Source organism: Aquarana catesbeiana, linkage group LG04 (assembly GCF_042186555.1).
Source record: "Aquarana catesbeiana isolate 2022-GZ linkage group LG04, ASM4218655v1, whole genome shotgun sequence".
In the NCBI taxonomy this organism is placed as follows: domain Eukaryota; kingdom Metazoa; phylum Chordata; class Amphibia; order Anura; family Ranidae; genus Aquarana; species Aquarana catesbeiana.
This window is the reverse complement of record NC_133327.1, coordinates 676,595,217-676,618,392: the sequence shown is the minus strand read 5'-3', so window position 1 is coordinate 676,618,392 and position 23,176 is coordinate 676,595,217. Positions and strand designations below refer to the sequence as shown.

General features: G+C 45.4%; 1 protein-coding gene across 1 annotated transcript; it reads left to right on the top strand.

Annotated features, from left to right (window-relative positions):
• The first annotated feature begins 9,570 nt into the window (after window positions 1-9,570).
• On the top strand, window positions 9,571-21,385 carry LOC141141010 (5-hydroxymethyl-dUMP N-hydrolase-like). The gene is made up of 3 exons (XM_073628648.1): window positions 9,571-9,774; window positions 14,632-14,814; window positions 21,216-21,385. Exons 1-3 carry the CDS (start codon window positions 9,633-9,635, stop codon window positions 21,335-21,337), a joined length of 447 nt encoding a protein of 148 aa, XP_073484749.1. The 5' UTR covers window positions 9,571-9,632; the 3' UTR covers window positions 21,338-21,385.
• The last annotated feature ends 1,791 nt before the right edge of the window (window positions 21,386-23,176 follow it).

Below are 23,176 nucleotides of genomic sequence, written 5' to 3'. Positions count from 1 at the left end.
CTGTAGCTCTCGTCCAACCGCATTTCTGCCCAGATCAGCCTGTTTAACTCGGCTGTCCACTCCTGGTTCAGCTGTTCCCCCAAAAACAGCATTCGCACTTCATACTGCGACCAGTACCTCACATGGACGGAGGGGAGAACTTTTCCCTGGTGTCGCTGCTCACGGGCTAGCTCTTCCTTCCAGAGTTCACAGCGGATAGAATCAAACCATCCTAGCAGGACCTGCTCTGATACTGGTCCTCTGTGCTGTATCTCCTCTTGCAACCTTCTTCTGAATTCCTCATCCATGGTGGCTGGTATTTCTCCTCTCCTGCTATCCTGCTACCTTGGATCCAGGTGATGGTTTGGATGTGTTCACGGCAAGGAAGCACGATCCCACCATTCCCTCCAATCCATCTTGGCTAGCTCACTGATCAAGGTGGCCTTGTTCTTTGTCCCACCGGTCCCTCCACGGCTCTCAAGTAAGTCTTTCAGTGTGGCTCTCCTGCAGGCTGCATAGCTGGCCATTCACTGTGGTGGTTTGGAGTGTCCCAGTAACTGGAGAGCAAATCCCACGGCTGCCAACCAATGTAACGAGCCCCTTGCTTGCTCGGTTCCACTCTCCCGACACTCCTCTGCAGCTACTGAATCAGATTGCAAAGTCTGATGGTTCGGTCATCCAATGTTCCGGGATTAGAACTACAGCTCTGTGCCGTTCTAGTCCAGTTGCGATAGCTCAGAACAAACACCAGGCAGGCTGCATGTAAGTTCAACCAGGAATCTATCTTTATTGACAAAATACAGGCTTTTATACACTCAAAGTGTAGGTGCAGACCTCCTGCTCATATTACTCTAACAATACAGCTGTAACCTAATTACCCTAATTAACATGAGCTAATTAACTAAGCCCTTTAGACAGACTAGATGACTCAGACATGACCGTTAGGCCAGACTGGCCGTCTTGTAGTTCAGAAAATCCAATCAACATTATCACAATCAACATAGACTCTTCTTCACACAATAGCAGAGTTAATTAACACAAATAACAATGGGGATCTAATGACTCTTAGATCCCATAGTAGACTTATTTACAATACACATTTTAGCAGACAATAGACAGACAGGTGTTGGAATTTACATTAGCATCTCCTAACAGTATCTGTCCCAGCATTATGAATCAGCCACTATTCCAATATGGCAAATCCAGGGTCCCCAGACATACAGCTCACAAAGAGCACCGTTCCCCCAAATGCAAGGGCCCCCGATCGATCGGCAAGAGGCTAGCATACAGTCCCCTCCAAAAGTCTCTTTCCCGGCTAAGTCTGTCACAGGTAATAAATGGCGGGTGCCCCGACACTATAAAAAATAAACGAACTAACCAGTGTCACCTGTAACAGTTATACGGTGATCACTGGTGAAAGGGTTAACTAGGGGGCAATCAAGGGGTTAAAACATTTATTAGATAGTATATGGGGGTCCCTGTCACTATAAAACGCTGACGGCGAACCTAAATATTTACCTCCCTAACTATCGTCACCAGTGACACTAATACAGCGATCAGAAAAATGATCGCTTAGTGACACTGGCGACAGGGGGTGATCAAGGGGTTAAAACTTTATTAGGGGGGGTTAGGGGGGTACCCTAGACCTAAAGGGGGCTAACCATAACTGCCCTAACACAGTAACTGTCACAAACTGACACCATGCAGTAATCAGAAAAAAAAATAAAAAAACTGCTTGGTGTCAGTGTGACGGGGGGGGGGAGGGGGATTAGGGGGGGATCGGGGGGTAAAGGGGGGTGCTTTGTGTGCCTGGCATGTTCTACTGTATGTGTTGTGCACTCACATTGAAGTCTTCTCTCCTCGGCGCCGGAACGGAAAATACAGAGCCGAGGAGAGATGACATAATTTCCTTTGCTGCTGTTTAGCATACAGCAGCAAAGGAATGATCTGATTGGCCGGCGGCGATCGCGAGGGGGGGGGCCACGAATGGATGGTCTCCCCCTCATCTCTGATCGCCGCTGGTCAGAAGCGGACCGCCTTGGGCACCGGGGGGGTCCGATCGGACCCCCCACCAGCGGAAGGCAGATCACGTATATGTACGTGATTCTGCCTGTCCGTGCCACCTTGCCGATGTATATCGGCGTGAGGCGGTCCTTAAGTGGTTAATAACTGATGAGTCATCAGCTGTCAGCGGGCTTCCCCGCTGAATGTAAAAAAAAAGAATTGCCGGCGAAAAAAAAAAATCGTGAAAAAAAACAGCGTGGGATTCCCCCCTCCCCCCGGTCCATACCAGGCCCTTGGGTCTAGTAATGATTCGGAGGGGACCCCCATGCCAAAATTTTTTTAAAAATGGCGTGGGGTCTCCCCAAAACCCATACCAGACCCTTATCTGAGCATGCAGCCTGGTAGTTAAGGAAAGAAGGGGGATGAGCTAGCGCCCCCCCCCCCCTCTCCTGAACCATACCAGGCCACATGCCCTCAACATAGGGGGGTGGGTGCTTTGGGGCAGGGGGGGCTCTGCGCCCCCACCACAAAGCACCTTGCCCCCATTTTAATGGGGACAAGGGCCTCTTCCCGACAACCCTTGCCCGGTGGTTGTCGGGGTCTGCGGACGGGGGGGCTTATCGGAATCTGGAAGCCCCATTTAACAAGGGGGCACCCAGATCCCGGCCTCCCCCCTATGTGAATGAGTATTTGGTACATTGTACCGTTACTCATTCACCAAAAAAAAGAGTAGTGAAGTGTGAAAAAATACAGTAGACAGTTTTTGAAAAGTCTTTTATTAAAAATATCTTCTTCTTCCCCACTTCTTCTTCCGGTCTTCCTCCATATTCTCCAGCATCTTCCTCCTCCAGGCTTCTCCTTCTCCCTTCCTCTGACGACCCTCCTCCGATGCTGAGTCCCGCTCCCGCCGATGACCCTCCTCCAATGTTGAGTCCCGCTCCCGCCGCCGACCCTCCTCCGATGCTCTGCTCGCGCAATGTCAAACGTCTTAGATAACGACGGGGGCATGGCCGTCATATGACGTCACCCTGAGACCCCGCCCCCTTGTGACGTCACTGCCCGGGGAATTATAGGTCCATGATGTCACAAGGGGGTGGGGTCTCCAAATGGCGTCATACGATGGCCACTCCCCCATTTTTATCTAGGACATGTTTGACATCGATGCGGACAGATCAGCGGGACGCAACATCGGAGGAGGGTCAGCGGTGGCAGAGGAAGGAGAACACCGGACAAAGAAAACAGGGGAAAGAAGAAGCAGCGGGAGAAGGGGAAGCCCGGAGGAGGAAGAGGAGGAGGAAGATGCGGGAGAAGATGAATGAAGACCAGAGGAAGAAGCGGGGAAGAAGAAGATATTTTTAATAAAAGACTTGTCAAAAACTGTCTACTGTATTTTTTCACACTACACTTTTTTTTTGGTGAATGGGTAGCGGTACAATGTACCCCATACTCATTCACATGGGGGGGAGGCCGGGATCTGGGGGCCCCCTTGTTAAAGGGGGTTTCGAGATACCGATAAGCCCCCCACCCACAGACCCTGACAACCATCGGGCAAGAGTTGTCGGGAAGAGGCCCTTGTCCCCATCAACATGGGGGCAAGGTGCTTTGGGGTGGGGGGCGCAGAGCACCTCCTGCCCCAAAGCTCCCACTCCCCCATGTTGAGGGCATGCGGCCTGGTATGGTTCGGGGGGGGCGCTCGCTCACCCCCTTCCTTTCCTTACCTGCCGGGCTGCATGCTCGGATAAGGGTCTGGTATGGATTTTGGGGGGGCCCCCACGCCATTTAAAAAAAAATTTTGGTGTGGTGGGTCCCCTCCAAATCCATACTAGACCAAAGGGCCTGGTATGGACCTGGGGGGGACCCAACGCTGTTTTGTCACAATTTTTGTTTGTAGCCTGGAAGTCTTTTCTTTTTTACATTCAGCGGGGAAGCCCGCTGACAGCGGATGACTCATCGGTTGTTAAGGACGTGGTGACCGGCTTCCCGGCCCCCTCCTTAGCAACCAGCTATATAAAGTGTATGTACAGCTCAAAAAAAAAAACACAAATCGCAAAACGCGAATCGGGGCAAAATCCGGTACTTGCGTTTTGAATGCGGGTTCGTTGAATGCAAAACGCTGCATTTTGCGGGTAAAAAAGTCCCCAACTCTTTCCAAAAACACAGAGGCACAAAAATGCATTGATGTGAACATCTTCCATAGGAACCCATGTTAAAAAATTTCCCTGCATTTTTGCAAATTGCAAAATGCATTAAAAAACGCATTAGTGTGAATCGAGCCTAAAGCCTCATACACACGGTACGATTGTTGGCAGGGGATTGTCTGTTGACAGACTGTTGTCCTAAAATCTTAAGCCTCGTACACATTGTGTTGGCCAACAGAGCGTCAGACTTTTGTCCGAAGGGCGTGTGCCAGGAACTTTTCTTGAAAATTTACTAGCCTGCCAGCCAACATTTGTTGGCGGAAAGTTGGAAAACAATTGTCTGAAGGAGCATACTAACGGTCGGATTTTAGGCAAACAGTCTGTCATTACAAAATTCCCTGCCGAAAATCCAATCGTGTGTACGAGGCTTTAAGCCTCGTACACACGATCAGATTTTTGGCCAACTGAGCGTCAGACTTTTGTCAGAAGGGCGTGTGCAGGGATCTTGTCTTGCATACAAACGGTACACAATTGTTGGCCAACAAAAACAAACGTAGTAACGTACTACATGGAAGTTCAGCTCTTGACACCACCCTTTGGGCACCTTCTGCTAATGTTGTGTTTGGTGAGCATTGATTCCGAGCATGCCTGTTTCTACTTTGGACTTTTGTGTGACGGACTTGTGTACACACGATACGAAAATCTGACAACAGACCGCTGTCCGCCAAAAATTTACTAGCGTGCCATCCAACATTTGTTGGCGGAAAGTTGTACAACAATTGTCTGAAGGAGCGTACTAACGGTTGGATTTTAGGCCAACAGTCTGTCATCACACAATCCCCTGCCAACAATCGGATCGTGTGTACGAGGCATTAAGCCTCCACAACAGAGTGTCAGACTTTTGTCCGAAGGGCAGGAACTTGTCTTGCATACAAACGGTACACAATTGTCGGTCAGCAAACACGAACGTAGTGATGTACTATGAGCCGATAAAGAGGAAGTTCAATTGTTATGCGCCACCCTTTCGGCTCCTTCTGCTAATTTCGTGTTAGTAGAAGTTGGTGAGCATTGATTCTGAGCATGCGTGTTTGTACTTTTGTACAGATGAGACGAAAATCTGACAACAGACCATTATCCGGCGAAAATTTACTAGTCTGCCATCCAACGTTTGTTGGCCAAAAGTTGGACAACAATTGTCTGATGGAGCGTACTAACGGTCGGATTTTAGGCAAACAGTCTCTCATCGCTTAAGCCGCGCACACAAGATCAGACTTTCTGACGGGAAATGTTCGATGAAAGGCTGTTGGCGGTAAATCCGACCGTGTGTATGCTCCATCGGACAATTGTTGTTGGACTTTCCACCAACAAATATTGGATAGCGGGTTGTCAAATTTTCTGACACACATTTGTCGGATTTTCCGAGCGTGTGTACACAAGTCTGTCGGACAAAAGTCCAAAGTACAAACACGCATGCTGGGAAGCAAGGATGAGCCAGAAGCGTTCGGTCTTGTAAACTAGCGCTCGTAATGGAGAATGAACATTCCTGGCGTGGCAAATTATGAAATCTCGAAATGCAGCGCACAATTCTTTTCTTCTTTAATTGGATAATAATGAAGCTGCTTTGCTGGTGATACTGATGGAGTTATTGCAAACTAATTTTCAAAGGCTTTTTTTTCTAGTGATATCAAGAATAATATTATTATGCTTTTTTTTTTTTCCTATTTGGTGCAAGTTACCACAACACCATTATCCGTATTTTTTAAGATCAAAGATACGACTATGTTGGTGTCCCTTGTCAATTTTACATTGTATTTTTTAAAAATGTAACTTCCTACTCCCAAACTGTCATTTGAAGTAAAACACATAGCCAAGTATTATTCTACACAATTTTTTTATTGTGCATTAAAAAAAAGAAAACAAATAAAATTAGACATGATATCTGCCAATAGAACTTGAACCAAAAAGTGCATTCTATACATCCAAAAATATAGAAAACATACCAAATGAAATCATTATTCAACCAAAAAAAAATGTCAAAGCAATAACTCCAAGGCCAATAAAAATAACACGTTATCTCCTCTGATTCCGCAACATAGCTGGTTGACGAACGGCAGTTCAGTAACGAATTGAAAAGCGCGAAATGAAAAGTGCGAATCAACACTCACCAGACTTTTACTAACACGAAATTAGCAGAAGGAGCCCAAAGAATGACGCTAAGGAGCTGAAAAACCACGTACTACGTCACTACGTTCGTAATTGTTGGCCAACAATTGTGTGGCCGTGTGTATGCAAGACAAGTTTGGGCCAATGCCCTTCGGATAAAAGTCCACGGTTTTGTTGGTCAACAACCCGATCGTGTGTACGAGGCTTTAAAGCCTCGTACACACGATCGGATTGTTGGCCAACAAAACCGTGGACTTTTGTCCGAAGGGCGTTGGCCCAAACCGGTCTTGACCTGATCCTGATCAAAAACTGATGTGAAACGCTGAACAACTACTTTGTCAATTAGCTGGAAAAACGGAGCTTCAATTCGCACCGCACATGTGTGAACCCAGCCTCAGAGAGTGCTCCTAATCTCAGCTCGTTACCCGAATAGAAGACACTTGGGAGCCAAAAATCTTGCTGATTGATAGGGGATCAAATACTTATTTCACTCATTAAAATGCAAATCAATTTAAACCATTAAAATTATAGACTGAATATTTCTTTGTCAGTGGGCAAACGTACAAAATCAGCAGGGGATCAAATACTTTTTTCCCTCACTGTAGGAGCGAAGTGTCAGAAATGGCCCGGATGCAAAGTGATTAAAGGGGTTGTAAACCTTCGAGGTTTTTCACCTCAATGCATTCTATGCATTGAGGTGAAAAACCTCCTGTAATGCTGCAGCCCCCCCCCCTGGAGCCCTCCTTTTACTTACCTGTACCCCCTCTATCTCGCCCCGAGAAATGAGCACACCAGCAAAAGCCGGTGTCTCAGGTCCTGATTGGATGGATTGATAGCAGCGTAGCCTTTGGCTCCCGTTGCTGTCAATCCACTCTAATGACCCGGGCTCCGGGGGGCGGGGCCGAGTCATACATTCAGCTTCTATGGACGCCGAATGAATGACTCGGGAGTGCGCCCGCAAGATATGCCCCCGGGAGAGCGCTTCTCCCAAGGGGTTATCTAATGCGGGGAGGAGCCGCGAGAGCCGCCGGGGGACCCCAGAAGAGGATGTTCGGGGTAACTCTGTGCAAAACGAGTTGCACAGTGGAGGTAGTTATGACATGTTTGTTATGTTTAAAAAAATTAAAATGAAGCTTTAGTGTCACTTTAAATACCACCAAAAGAAAGTTCTACTTGTGTGAAAAAAATTATAACAATGTCATATGGGTACAGCGTTTGCATGACCGCGCAATTGCCATTCAAAGTGTGACAGCGCTAAAAGCTGAAAATTGGACTGGGCAGGAAGGGGGTGAGAGTGCCCAGTAGGCAAGTGGTTAGTGACACCACAAGCGAGAAGTGCGTTGTAGTGCCTTTCCAAAATGGGTGGCAAAATGTGTTATTCCTGTGCATTTTGTCGCACGCTCAGGAAATGTGAAGTGTGAACAGCCTGAAGGTTTTAGCTAAAGAAATGAAAGAGGTTGCAAACCTCCCTTTGTAATTTGTACCTATAGGTACTGTAAATATCTCCTAAACGTGCGCCGTACAGGAGATATTTACTGTATACTGCGCCAATGATGTCACTGGCACATCCACTCTGAAGAAACGGCCGCCCGTGTCGTTTCTTCAGGAACGAGTGACGTCACATGGCCCCGGAAGGAAGAGGGGCGAAGATGGATGACCACTTGCTACCTGACCACTGCACTAACCTACGTGATTCCTACACTGACCACTACACTGACCTACCTGATTCCTACACTGACTTACCTGATTCCTACACTGACCACTACACTGACCTACCTGATTCCTACACTGACTTACCTGATTCCTACACTGACCACTACACTGACCTACCTGATTCCTACACTGACTTACCTGATTCCTATACTGACCACTACACTAAACTACCTGATTCCTACACTGACCACTACACTAACCTACCTGATTCCTACACTGATCTACCTGATCCCTACACTGACTTACCTGATTCCTATACTGACCACTATATTAAGCTACCTGATTCCTATACTGACCACTACACTGACCTACCTGATTCCTACACTGACCTTCCTGATTCCTAAACTGACCACTACACTAAACTACCTGACTCCTACACTGACCACTACACTAACCTACCTGATTCCTACACTGATCTACCTGATCCCTATACTGACCACTACACTGACCTACCTGATTCCTATACTGACCACAACACTGACCTACCTGATTCCTATACTGACCACAACACTGACCTACCTGATTCCTATACTGACCACTACACTGACCTACCTGATTCCTATACTGACCACTGCACTGACCTACCTGATTCCTATACTGACCACTACACTGACCTACCTGATTCCTATACTGACCACTATACTGACCTACGTGATTTCTATACTGACCACTACACTGACCTACCTGATTCCTATACTGACCACTATACTGACCTACGTGATTTCTATACTGGCCACTACACTAACCTACCTGATTCCTGCACTACTCACACCCCCCCCCCCCTACATGAACAGTGTAGATTGGTTGATTTTGCTCCTCAGTATCCCCTGCCAAGAGCTTCTCCAATAGCCGCCATACGCTCTGCACCGCGGCCGCCCCTCCCCTCTGCTGTTCTCACACACACATGGGCCGCATGCACTAGAGGGATCATGGGGGACAGGCTGCACCACAGGAGTCCCTGGGTGGGGGGGCAACAGAGCACACTTGGGGGGCACAGTAATAATTTTGCACCCCCCCCCTTAATGTTATACCCGGGGATAGAGTACCAGATGCCCCCCATGCCACTGCAATCCGGGGAGAGATTGGGTCATTCCGGGGACGGGGATGTCTGGTCACTAAGGATGGGCTCGGGCGTGTTGGCACACTCCACGTGCCGAGCCCGCCAGGAAGTCGGCACGGCGCTGCGCTAATCACAGGCAGTGAGACGTTTTCCCGATGTGCGGCTGCGGAGATCGGGAAATGTCTCACTGCCTGTGATTAGCGCAGCGCCGTGCCGACTTCCTGACGGGCTCGGCACATGGAGTGTGCCAACACGCCCGAGCCCATCCTTACTGGTCACCCTATGCTAGTATGCAAAGCATACTAGCACAATATGCCTTTACTTTGCACGGAAGGGGGAAAAATATTATTTTCAGCAGAGTTTACTTCCTCTTTAATAACTAAAATAACTTTTTCCATCACTTTTCAATCTTTGTCTCCCTTTATTATTACTACTTGGCCCCTCAACTATTAGTATTTACGCTTTCTGACCTGAGGAGAAAGTTCACCTGACACACCCCCAAATTCCCTCTGAGGAGAGCAGTCACATGACCCCCCTCCTCGGCTCCCCATTGGCCGCTCTGCTCCCAGGCGGGAATGTCTCTCTCGGTGTATTTCTGTGGCAGTATTCGGGGCGGTCGGGAGGACCGGGCTCTGTATGAGCGGATCATTCGGGAGTTGCAGCGCTATGGAACCGTGCTGACCGAGCACATTGCCCGACCGGAGATCTCTGATGCCGGTAATGACGGCCGAGCCTGTCCTGTCACCTGTTGGGCTCCGACAAAATGGCGGCCTCCGGGGGGGGGGGGGGGGGGGGGTACCATGTGAGAGCTGTGTACTATATCGCCACGTGAAGCCAGGGGTGGGTGTGGGTGTCATAGAACCCTATAGTGAGAGGAGGAAGAAGACAGATGGGGGGGGGGAGGCTGTTGTAAATCTATATAAAGAGGGAGGTGACACAGCTGGGGGGGAGGGGTATGATAGAGTTGGGGGGCTGATAGGGTTCTGTGTGGGGTGAAGGGTGTCAAAGATCTCTATTTGGGTGGATAAATGACAAATCTGGGGGTGTGACAGAAATGGGTGATCATAATGCCCTTTTGGGGGCGTTATGTGAAAGAAATGTGGCTCATAAAACTTAGGGTGGAGGGGGTGTAACATGACATCTGGGAGCATAGGTGTGCGCAGCCTATTGTATTAGGGCAGGGGTCTCCAAACTACGGCCCTCCAGTTGTACAGGAACTACAATTCCCATCATGTCTGTGAATGTCTTACAATGCCTCATGGAATGTGTAGTTCCGCAACAGCTGGAGGGCCGTAGTTTGGAGATCCCTGCATTAGGGTGCACACCCTTAAAGAGGAGTTCCACCCGAGGTCCAGTCAAAAAAAAAAAAAAAAAAATTAAAAGTCAGCAGCTACAAATACTGCAGCTGCTGACTTTTAATTGGACACTTACCTGTCCCAGGGTCCAGCGATGCGGGGGATCGAAGCCCCGCTCGTCTCCCCCTCCGTTCAGCGGCGCCGGCATTGCAACTGTGGGCGCCGGGCTGTGGCTTCACAGCCTGGCACCCACTGCGCGAGCGGAGCCGCGCGTCGTGATTGGCCGCTCAGTCACCTGGGACCTGTAATGGGTCCCAGATGATTGACAGGAGGGAGGGAGCAGAGCGGAGCCCTTCCTGTGCCGAGGGGGAAGTGATGTCACCAGCCCAGGCACTGGAAGAGGCAGACTACGAGGGACCACCTAGCAACAGGCATTTAGAGGTAAGTTAAAAAAAAAAAAAAAAAATCCAAATGCTTTTTTGTTTTTTTTTAGGATTTTTCATGTATTTTTTTTTTTTTTTTTTGGGTGGAACCCCACTTTAAGCTCAAACACACATGGATGTGTCTACTTATATATATGAACCCGGCACATTGATCTCCCTGCCGGCACAGTGAAAGAGAAGAGCATAAACACTTTTTTCTTATGGCAGAGCAGGTAAGAGGGAGATCTTTACTATGTTCCTGCCGCTACACAGAGCGATAACACTAATGCGCATGGGGTGATTAGGGTGTGCCTGGGCACATCCGGCACACCCTGTGCACACGCCTATGTCTGGGAGTCATGGAGGCTCTATAAGGGGACATGATAGAGTTGGGGGGCTTATTGATCTCTATGCAGGGAAAGATGAGAGGGATGGGGGTCGTACATTTCTATGGGGGGGGGGTCATAGGGCTCTATGGAGGGGTGCTATGTATATGACAGAGCTGTGGGGGTCACAGAGTTCGGGGGGGGGGCTAGCATGACAGTGCTGGGGGCTCTTGGAGCACTAAGGAGAGGAGGGGTACAGAACTGATTGGGATAAACACATGTGAGAAAAGGGGCTGCACACCCTAACAATATAGGGTGGTTCCCCCAAAAGTTTTTTTTTTTTTTTTTCTTTGCAGCCAAATGATTGATCCAGGGGACTATAGTTATAATTAAAAATCTTTATTTATCAAAAAGTGGTATACTGGCAGTATCATGTAGGTTAAAATATGAGCTCTGGTTTATAGTACAAAAACACATTCCATCATGTACAGCTATATATATATATATATATATATATATATATATATATATATATATATATATATATATATATATATATTACAATGGGAGCAACACATGACATTAACCCCCTCGATACCGGGCATTTACACCCCCTTCCTGCCCAGGACATTTTTTTCAGCTTCAGCGCTGTCACACTTTGAATGACAATTGCGCGGTCACGCTACACTGTACCCATGTGAAATTGTTATAATTTTCTTCACGCAAATAGAGCTTTCTTTTGGTGGTATTTAATCACTCCTGGGTTTTTTTATTTTTTTTCATAAGAAATAAAAAGACCAAAAATTTTGGAAAAAAAAATAAATACATTTTTTTTCTTAGTTTCTGTCAGTAAATTTTGTGAATGAGTAATTTTTCTCCTTCACTGATGGGCGCTGATGAGGTGGCACAAATATGCCACACTTATGGGCACTGATGAGCACAAATAGGTGGCACTGGTGGGCATGCATAGGCGGCATTGATGGGCAGCACTGATAGCCAGCACTGACTAGCATCACTAATGGCCACTGATTGCTAGCACTAGTGGGCACTGATTGCTGGCAGTGGTGGGCTATCATTGCTGGCACTGGTGGGCACTAATTTGTAATCGGGGCACTGTTGATCAGTGCCCTGATTACATACCTAGCTGTCCCCTGTGAGGAGATGCCGCCGATCGGCTCTCCTCTCCTCACACTCTGTCAGACCAGCTGTAATTGGATACAGCCGATCACATGGTTAAAGAGCCCGCGGCTCTTTACACAGATCGGGGTCGCGCCGTGTCCTAGCAACACAAGTGCACAAGAGTGGTCGTTCTGGGAGGCCGTCATATGATGGCCTCCCAGAACGAGAGCCGCACCGCCGTCATTTGACAGTGGGCGGGCTGCAAGTGGTTAACAAGTGTCAACCACAGAGGTGCACCAACCCGTTTCGACCCGTACAGTCATGGTCTTCTTCAGGGGTTATGCTGTTTTAAAAAGTACATATCAAAAGCTTAAAATTCAATACGTTTTATAGTGCACACACATCTATGTACACGACAGTAATATATTTACCGCTAGAAGATGGAATATGAAAAAAGGATCCTATAACCAGAAGTCTAAAAGAATTTAGATGGTCCAGGTGAGTCAATGGTCCGTCCTAAACTCCCCCATTACCAAATCCAGCCAAAAGGAGCTTGCAAGAAGCCACACTCTTAACACCCCCAGAGGAAAGGAAGGGGGCACCTGTGATATTCTTATCAAACGGTGAGATTAAATTAGTGTGTTGTGTGTGTGATCAGAACCTGCCTTGCGATCATCGGTGGACCGGGACACCTATGTAGATTATTTTGCATGTGGCCAGATATGTACTGTGAGTTCTAACATTTTAACATTTTAACACACACACACACACACACACGTGGTGGTGGGGAAATCGCATGCGATTCGGACAGGAATTGCACCACATTCCTGTTCAAATTGCATGCAATTCTTTGCAGTGTGATTTGCGCCCATTCATTTTGTATTGTCGCAAATCACACTGCAAAGTATCGGGTTTTGGCAGCATTTGGGCGATACATGCAAATGCTTGGTATCCGCACATCCCTAATCGCCACCATTACCAGAGAGCGCTGATCAGGCAGAATCCGCGATGATAATGATCTCTGCAATGATCTGGCTCTTGCAGACTCTTCCTATAGCTGTGGAGGTTTGTAACCTTCAGTTACAGGGCTGAAGGAAGTAACAGTGGACTGTGAGCGCGGTGACTCCACTGTTCTTGTGATCCATTGAGAACTGCGAGTCCTTCTGCTGCGGTGAAAGATCGGACTTTTTTTTTCATCCACAGCTTTTTGTAAATTAATGAAGCAGCTCTATGGGCGGAGATGCAGGTAGCCGCTCTAAATTCTAAAAATGACAGCAGCTAGTGGGGAAAGGGTCCCCCAATTTTGTATGAGCCGGATTGGGGGGGGGGGTGCAGACTGTGAGAAGGTTTCATGTTACATCCTAAATATGGTTAGAAGGATGGAATTGGCTTTTAACCACTTGACGAGCGGCCCATAGTAAACCACCCTGGTATATTATTTATTTATTTTATTTTCTATGGCAGATTCTCTTTCAGATAAAAGTGGCCCCCACGGGCGGATTCGCCTTGGGATCACTTTTTAAAAAGTGTCAGATTGGAGAAGCCCAGGAACGATCCGATGCTGCTGTTAGCCGCCCATGGAGAAAAGTGAGGCCAAGATGGCCGCCACTCTTCTCTATGCCCTTGGAGGACCAATATCAACATTTGACGTCACTTCTGGTTCCCAGACCATAGTAAATTTAATTTTTATTTATTTTTATTTTTTTTTTGCTTTCAAAGGTAAATGAGAGATTTGTTTTTGTTTTTTACCCCAGATCTCTCAATAAAGAGGACTTGTCATCTTTATTTCTATTACAAGGGAGGTTTACATTCCTTGTAATAGGAATAAAAGTGATACAAAAAAAAAGGGGGACAGTGTAAAAAGAATTAAAAAATGTAAAGCTCCCCATCCCTTTGTGCTCGTGCACAGAAGTGAACGCATACGTAAGTCACGATGGTGAGGTATCACCGCTAATGTTTAGAGCGAGAGCAATAATTCACACCACCTCTGTAACTCTAAACTGGTAACCTCTAAAAAATGTTAGTGTTGCCTATGATTTTTTTTTAATACCATAGTTTGTCGCCATTCCACGAATGTGTGCAATTTTGAAGTGTGACATGTTTGGCATCTATTTACTCATCGTAACATCATCTTTCACATTATAAAAAAAGTTTTTTTCATGCATTAGCTACCGCCCCGCCCGCCGTATAGCCAAATAACGATAGGCGGAAAGCTCTCTAGTTCTGGGACAACATCATGTTATGATGCCCAAGTCTCCCCGTGCCCCTGCACAGCACGACCCCAATACCACAGATGGGACGGGATCTGATCGCCTTCGCCACTACCGGCGGCAGAGGGCATCGAATGAATGGATCGGTATCAGGATTTGGGAACCTGTCCACTCTGATCTTCTTCTGTGCTGTCTGTTGTAGGGGAAGACGCTTTCGAGAAAGGAGACAAGTTCATCCACGACAGAGATGTTGAGTGGCTTCAACAGTCCGATGTGGTAGTGGCGGAAGTGACCCAGCCGTCCCTGGGTGTCGGCTATGAGCTGGGCCGGGCTTTGGCGATGAATAAAAAGATCTTGTGCCTATTCAGACCATCTTGTGGACGAGGTGAGAATTTTTTTTTTTTTTTATTGCCGTGTATTTTTTGAGTCCTCCGACAGAGGAAATTCAAAATGTAGGCCTTAACCACTTCCCGCCCAATCCTATGACGTCCTGGACTTTGAGTGGAGATATCTGGATGATGGGTGCAACTGCAAGCATCATTCAGAGATTGCTTTTTTTCAGCAGGCGATTCCCTGAAGAAAAAAAAACATCATTTCGGCTGTTTAGCCGCTGGATTGCTTTTACAAGCGGCCGGAGAGGGTGTCCGCCGGCGCTACTCCCGCACGAGATGGAAAATGTATTTACCATAGAGCTGACCGCAAACCAGATGGTCCCTGGCCATCTCTATGACCCTCGGAGGTCAGAAGCAACGTCATGACGCCGCTTCTGGCGCCGGCAGATGTAAACGCCACTGTTCTATCAGATTAGTGAACCCATCAGCTAATGGAAGGGATGTTCCGTCAGCTGCACATGCGTTCCACCGCTGCCAGGTTTGCTAATCTGACAGAACGCCTGCAATCAGAAGAAGGCAGCGGACATCCTACTACACCCGGGTATGTTTTGATCTTCAGAGTAATTTTAGGCAATAAAGTGAGCGTATACAAATTTAAATATAGTATATTGACATCTGTGATGCTGTTTGGATGTTTAATTTTGAAAGCCTAAAGGTCTAGCGCTGAGCAGTGCGGGTTGTACCAACATGGCCTCCGCCACCTTCCTACTGCTGGCGTCCAGCTTTTTTAAAAATAACATCAAAACAGTATAACAAATGTCAATATACTATATTTATATACGCTCACTTTATTGCCTAAAATTATTCTGAAATTCAAGACGTAGCTGGGTGTAGTAAGATGTCTGCTGCCGCCTTCTTCTGATTGCAGGTGTTCTGTCAGATTAGAAAACCTGGTAATGGTGGAACGCATGCACAGCTGACAGAACATCACTTCTGTTACCTAATCTAATGGGTTCGCTATTCTGACAGAACGCTGTTTATTTGTTTTGTTTTTTTTTTTCTGGGAAGCCTGAGATTTATTTATTTAATTTTTTTTTAGGCTTTCCAGCATAAAGAGGAGATGTGTGGGCTTATAGACCCCAGATCTCTCTGTAAAGAGGACCTGTCATGCCCTAATCCTATTGCAAGGGATGTTTACATTCCTTGTAATAGAAAATAAAAGTGAGCAAAAAAATGAAAGGGAAAGTATAAAAATGAACAATAATACATTTTCTTCTTTAATGTGCCCCTGTCCCCTCGTGCTCACACGCAGAATCAAATGAATACGCATAGCGAGAGCAATAATTCTAGTGCAAGACATCCTCTAACTCTAAACTGGTAACCTGTAAAAAAAAAAAAAAAAAAAAAAAAGTTAAAGCCTCGTTTATGGGGATTTTTTTAAGTTTGGTGCCATGCCATTAGTGTGCGGAATTTTAAAGGGTGACATGTTGGGTATCTATTTACTCGGCGTAACATCTTCTTTCACATTATACAAAAAAATTGGGATAACTTTCTAGTGATCTTTTAATTCATAAAAGTGTGTTTTTTTTTTTTTTTTTTTTTTTTTTTAAACATTGCGTTTGAAAAATTGCTAGGCAGATACCATGTGACATGACATAAATTTTATATATATATATATATATTATTTTTCTAAGCAATTTTCTAGCAAAAACGTTTTTTTTTTTGACATGGAGAGGAATGCTAGAATAGGCGGTTAATAGCAACTGCTAAATACATATAATTGGCCTTTTCTGTACAGGACGTATGAAGCTACAGGGTAAGGCTACTTGCTTACGAGGACATCTAGCTGACTCCCTGGAGGTACAGATGCAGCATCCAGCCCTGCTGCTTATCAGTCTATGGCTGGAGAAGGCTGAGCACTGTAAGGAGTGGCACAACCCCCCCCCCCCCTTATATTGGGGCGGAATGTCCAGAATGCAGGTTTTCTGCGCTGTGGGCATTCCTCTCTGAATGCATAGGGCCATAAACACAAGTACCACTTGGTACAGCGTTCAGCCCCATCCAGCTCCTAGCTTGCCATTGACGGGCTAAGGGCAGTAGGGTTGAATGCTGCACCTGTACCTGCAGCTAGAAGCCCCCCCCCCCCCCCCCCCCCCAAGTAAGGGGCCTTTTTATCACAAAAAATCTCATGTCATTTTTAACGTTAATATAGTGCCTGGTGCTCCTGCCTTAAGGGTCCTTGTTAGCTTGGTCCCTATCTTCCATTTAGATTGCCACCCTGTATTGCACCACCAACATGTAACAAAGTCTAAAAACTTTTATTTATTATTTTGGGGGTAGAAGAAGTTTGAAGAACCTGCGTATGTGTGTGTGTATATATATACAGAGGGGAAAATATTTAATCCCCTGCAGTTTTTGTAAGTTTGCCCACTTACAAAGAAATGAAGGGTCTATAATTGTTATCATAGGTGTGTTTTTATATGATAGAGACAGAATATCAACCAAAAATCCAGAAAGAAACACTTGATACAACATGTTATGAATTGAGTTGCAGTTCAGGGAGTAAAATAAGTATTTGATTTCCTACCAACCAGCAATAATTCTGGCTCCCACAGACTGGCTACAGTAGGTGCTCATGTGGTACACAGATTAGTCCTGTCAATGTAAGAAGGGGCTCCCAACGACCTCTTGTTGTGTATAAAAGACACCTGTCCACAATTTCTTTCTTCCATTCAAACCTCACCATCATGGGCAAGACCAAAGAGCTGTCAGAGCTGACATCAGGGACAAGATTGTAGACCTGCACAAGGCTGGAATGGGCAACAAGACCATCAGCAAGAAGCTTGGTGAGAAGGAGACAACTGTTGGAGCGATTTGTTAACAAATGGAAGAAAAACAAACAAAATAACAATCAATCCCCCTCAGGCTGGAGCTCCATGCAAGATTTCTCCTTATGAGGTGAGGATGATCATGAGAAAAGTGAGGGATCAGCCCAGAACTACACAGGAGGAGCTTGTGAATGATCTCAAGGCAGTTGGGACCACAGTCACCAAACAAACCATTGGTAACACAATACGCCACTCCTCAAGAAGGCACATGTACGGGTCCATCTGAAGTTTGGCGATGAACATTCAGAGAAGGATTAGGAGAAAGTGCTGTGGTCAAATGAGACCAAAATTGAGCTCTTTGACATTAACTCGACTCGCCGTGTTTGGAGGAAGAAAAATGCTGACTATGACCCTAAGAACACCATCCCTACAGTCAAGCACGGAGGTGGAAACATGATGCTTTGGGGCTGTTTCTGTGCTAAAAGTACAGGCCAACTTTGCCGCATTGAGGGGCCAATAGACGGGGCCATGTATTGTAAATTCTTGGATGAGAACCTTCTTCCCTCAGCCAGAACTCGGAAGATGGGTCTTCCAGCATGACAATGACCCAAAACATATCCCGCCAAGGCAACAAAGGAGTGGCTCAGGAAGAAGCACATTAAGGTCATGGAGTGGCCTAGCCAGTCTCCAGACCTTAATCCTATAGAAAATTTATGGGGGGAGCTGAAACTTTGAGTTGCCAAGAGACAGCCAAGAATCCTTAAAGTGATACTAAAGGTTAATTTCTTATTTTCTAAATATGTTCCTTTAAGGTAGTGTACTGTTGGTTCACTTACCTTTTTTCCTTCGTTTTCCTTTTGTAAATGCTTTTTTTTTTTTTTTTTCTTCCTGTGTGTGAATTTTCAACTTCCTGTTCCTCCTCTAGAAGCTTGCCCCCATCATCTGAGCCATTCTGGCTGGGGGTTAGTCAGCGTGCTTGCCCCCTCCCTTGGGACTACATCCCTACGGAGAGACGCTGTGTGCGTTCACAGGCAGGGGAGCCTTCCTTTAAAGCCATGACGTTGCCGCAGGGAGCACGCTCAAAAACCCGGAAGTTGAGGAGAATATACAGAGAGGAAAGGAGGAAGTGCTGATAAAGCCTATTTATGTAACAGGTAAACAAAAAATTTCATATATAAATCAATAAGTCGCGCTACAAACTAAAAATGGCAACTGGCAAATGCCTAACAAGCCTCATAGAGATATGGGGATAAATAATAATCACTATATAGATGAATATTATAAATAAATATTATAAGAGTGCTGAGCAGTATAAATACACACTTTAAGGTTAACCCAAACTAAATGCTATTAGTTAGGTGGGACACAGATAACAATGACTATGTCCAAAAAAAAAAAAAAACAATATTGCAAGACCCAATCAATGACAGGTGAGTATCTCCAGTAACTTGTAGGAAAAATGGTGTGACAAATCAGTGAGAAAAAAAACTATAGTGTAATAAATAAGGGAAAATGGTATAGAATAATAATAACAATAATCCCAAAGAAAAGTCCGTGGCTCAACACAAACAATAATAATAAAAGTCCATCCGTGTGAAATTAAAATATATAAAAATGACTTGTCTCCAAGTGCTCTGTGGATATTATAACAGGATCTTGCTGTAGTGAAAAAATAGAGTGCGTAGACAGACCTCCACCTCTTGAGAAAAATTTCTGCCTCTTACCAGATAAAAATGGTCTCTTAATTACAGGAGACCCAGGGAGCGGATGGCTGCAACCCCAGCCAGGGATCTTTAAAGCAGGCACTCAGCGTCCAGGGACTCTCTCCCACCAGCTTGTCCTGTGCCAGGGTTTTGCACAGAGCAGCCTCAATCCTCCTCTTTTCGGGGTCCACGCCGGCGCTTCTGGCTCCTCATTCCTGTGGGGGCAGCCGCGCTCCTGATCTGTCACAGGAATGAGGAGCCAGAAGCGCCGGCGTGGACCCTATTTTTTCACTACAGCAAGATCCTGTTATAATATCCACAGAGCACTTGGAGACAAGTCATTTTTATATATTTTAATTTCACACGGATGGACTTTTATTATTATTGTTTGTGTTGAGCCACGGACTTTTCTTTGGGATTATTGTTATTATTATTCTATACCATTTTCCCTTATTTATTACACTATAGTTTTTTTTTCTCACTGATTTGTCACACCATTTTTCCTACAAGTTACTGGAGATACTCACCTGTCATTGATTGGGTCTTGCAATATTGTTTTTTTTTTTTGGACATAGTCATTGTTATCTGTGTCCCACCTAACTAATAGCATTTAGTTTGGGTTAACCTTAAAGTGTGTATTTATACTGCTCAGCACTCTTATAATATTTATTTATAATATTCATCTATATAGTGATTATTATTTATCCCCATATCTCTATGAGGCTTGTTAGGCATTTGCCAGTTGCCATTTTTAGTTTGTAGCGCGACTTATTGATTTATATATTATTCATGGTTTACTACTTTTTTAGTCGCAGCTTATATTAATTAGTGTAAGCGCAATTTTTGTCTTTACCAAACAAAAAATTTCGGCAGGAATAACAGCCAGATTCATGATCTATATTGCATATAGATCAGATATTGCCCAAAAATTTTTTTAGCTTTACAACCCCTTTAAGGATTTAGAGAATACCTGTAAAGAAGAGTGGACCAAAATCCCTCCTGAGATGTGTGCAAACCTGGTCACCAACTACAAGAAACGTCTGACCTCGCCAACAAGGGTTTCTGTACCAAGTCATGTTTTGCTTGGGGATCAAATACTTATTTTACTCACTGAACTGCCACTCGATTTATAACATTTGTATCGTGGTTTTTTTTTTTTTTTGTTTTTTTTGTTTTTTTTTTTCAGGATTTTTGGTTATTATTATTATTATTATTATTATTATTAAGGATTTATATAGCGCCAACAGTTTACGCAGCGCTTTACAATATAAAAGGGAGACAATACAGTTATAATGCAATAAAATACAAGAGGATTAAGAGGGTCCTGCTCAGAAGAGCTTACAATCTAATAGGGTGAGGCAGGTGGTACAAAAGGTTGTAACTGTGGGGAATGAGCTGTTGGAAGTGGTAGGAGATTAGTTGGAGACGTGATAGGCTTTCCTGAAGAGATGAGTTTTCAAGGATCGCCTGAAGGTAGCAAGAGTAGGGGATAGCCGGGCCAGTGGAGGTAGCGAGTTCCAGAGGATGGGAGAGGCTCTGGTGAAATCCTGGAGATGAGCATGGGAGGAGGAGATGAGCGGAGAGGACGATTTGGGTGATATTTGGAGACCAGATTGGTGATGTAGCTCGGGGCAGAGTTGTGAATGGCTTTGTATGTTGTGGTTGGTATTTTGAATTTAATTCGCTGGGTGATTGGGAGCATTCACTGGATGATATTCTGTCTCTATCATTTTTTAATACACCTTATGATTAAAATTATAGACCCTTCATTCCTTTGCAAGTGGGCAAACTTACAAAATATGCAGGGGATCAAATAACTATTTTCCCCACTGTGGTAATATGAACGAGGATAGTTTGAACTTCGAATGTTGTTGTGCCCCAATTTCCAGTCTCTAGAATCACGTTGTGCTCTTCTTTTTCCAGTACTGTCTGCAATGATTCGGGGTGCCCATGATGGACGTTCGTTCCTTGTTAGGGACTACGAAGCTGAGGAAATGGAAGGAATCCTCTCCGAATACTTTACTGTCACCTTCCCAGCATTGTGATTCCATAAATTGTGTGATGTGATAAAAAATAAAAATTTCTGGCTTTTCTTTTTGTGTATGTTTCATCAAGAATGAGGAGAATGGCAGATTATTATTATTCTAATACGCTCCTTCACAGGATAAGCAGAATCTTCCCGTAAATCAGACACGTGGTCTCTGTCTGAGGCTCGCCACCCACTCCTGATTGTTTTGGCTGTACATGGCTGAATTGTCATGTATGGTTTATTAGTCTATGACAAGTGGTGGCCAACTTGAAAATTATAGTGGGCCTCAAGTGCAACCCCTGACTAAGCACTGCGTTTGTGTGTTCAGGTGCACTGTGTCAAATTAGGAATACAGTGGAACCTCGGATTACGAGCATAATCCATTCCAGGAGAATGCTCATAATCTAAAGTACTCGCTTATCAAAGCGAGTTTCCCCATTGAAGTCAATGGAAACGAAAATAATTTGTTCCGCATTGACTTCAATGGCATGCAATACCGCATGTGGCCAGAGGTGGGGGAGAGCCTCGGAAAGGCCCGAGGACACCTCGGCAAACCTCGTAAAGACTCCGTTCCCAAGGTTTGCCAAGTTCAGCTGAGCTGTCCTCGGGCCTTTCCGTGCATTTCCGAACGGTGCCGATTGGCTGCGCTCGGCTCCGGAGCCCCCCCACCTCAGGCCAAATGCGGTACTGCACATGCTTTGGCCTGAATCGTGTTCGTTTTGCGAGACAACACTCGCAAACCGAGTTACGATTTTTAAAACATTAACCGCGTTACTCGCAATCCGAGGTTCCACTGTAGATAGAGGTAAGTACCCCCCGGTACAAAAGGACTTTAAGGGTGAACTTTTAGAGGACACACATATTATTCAAAAAGATAGAAAAATGTATTAAATAAAAAAAACACTAGTAATCAAAAACAGTCATGCACAGAATATTGTATAATGTCCATGTGTAGTATATAAGCAGAAAAACATTTCTCTTATAGCCCGATGCGTTTCGGGGGATTCAAGATGGATCCCTTCAGGGGATGTAGGAGACAATAATTGGAAATGCTCTGAAAGAGAAAAGCAGATAGTGTAGATTTTACAGAAAAGAGGGCAATGTCAAACATTGAATCTCCTGAAATGCGTTGGGCTATAGGAGAAATGTTTTTCTGCTTATATACTACACATGGACACTTTATAAAAGAAGTGAGGAGAAGAATGCGGAAGTAGAAGGAAGAGGAAATGAATGAGGAGAGTGATAAGCAAGTGAATGGGAGAGAAAGGGGGATAGGTGAGTAGAAGGATGAAGAAAAAAAGTAGAAGGGAGGGAGAAGGTAGAGGTATGTGTGAGAAGAGGAATGAGTGAGTAGAATAAGAAAGTGGAGGATGAGTGAGGAGAGCGGATTGAAAAATGGAATGAGGAAAGGGATGAGGAAGTAAAAGGGAGTGAAGAGAAGAATAGGTGTGTAGAAGAGAGCGGGAAAAGAAATTGGCAAATGGGAAAGATTAAGAAAAGGGATATTTGAGTAGACGTAGGGTGCAAAGTGGAGAGAGGAAAGAGTAGATGAAGGGAGAGAAAAGGAGGAAGACAGTAGAAGAAGGGAGTGAGGAGAGAAATAAGTGAGTATCCCTGTAACATTAAAGGACGGCCACCAGTGAAGGAGACTAATTAGGAAGGCTCCTAGTGAAGGAGGCCACCATGAAGGAGACTAGTGAAGGAGGCCACCATGAAGGAGACTAGTGAAGGAGGCCACCATGAAGGAGACTAGTGAAGGAGGCCACCATGGAGACCAGTGAAGGAGGCCACCATGAAGGAGACCAGTGAAGGAGGCCACCATGAAGGAGACTAGTGAAGGAGGCCACCATGAAGG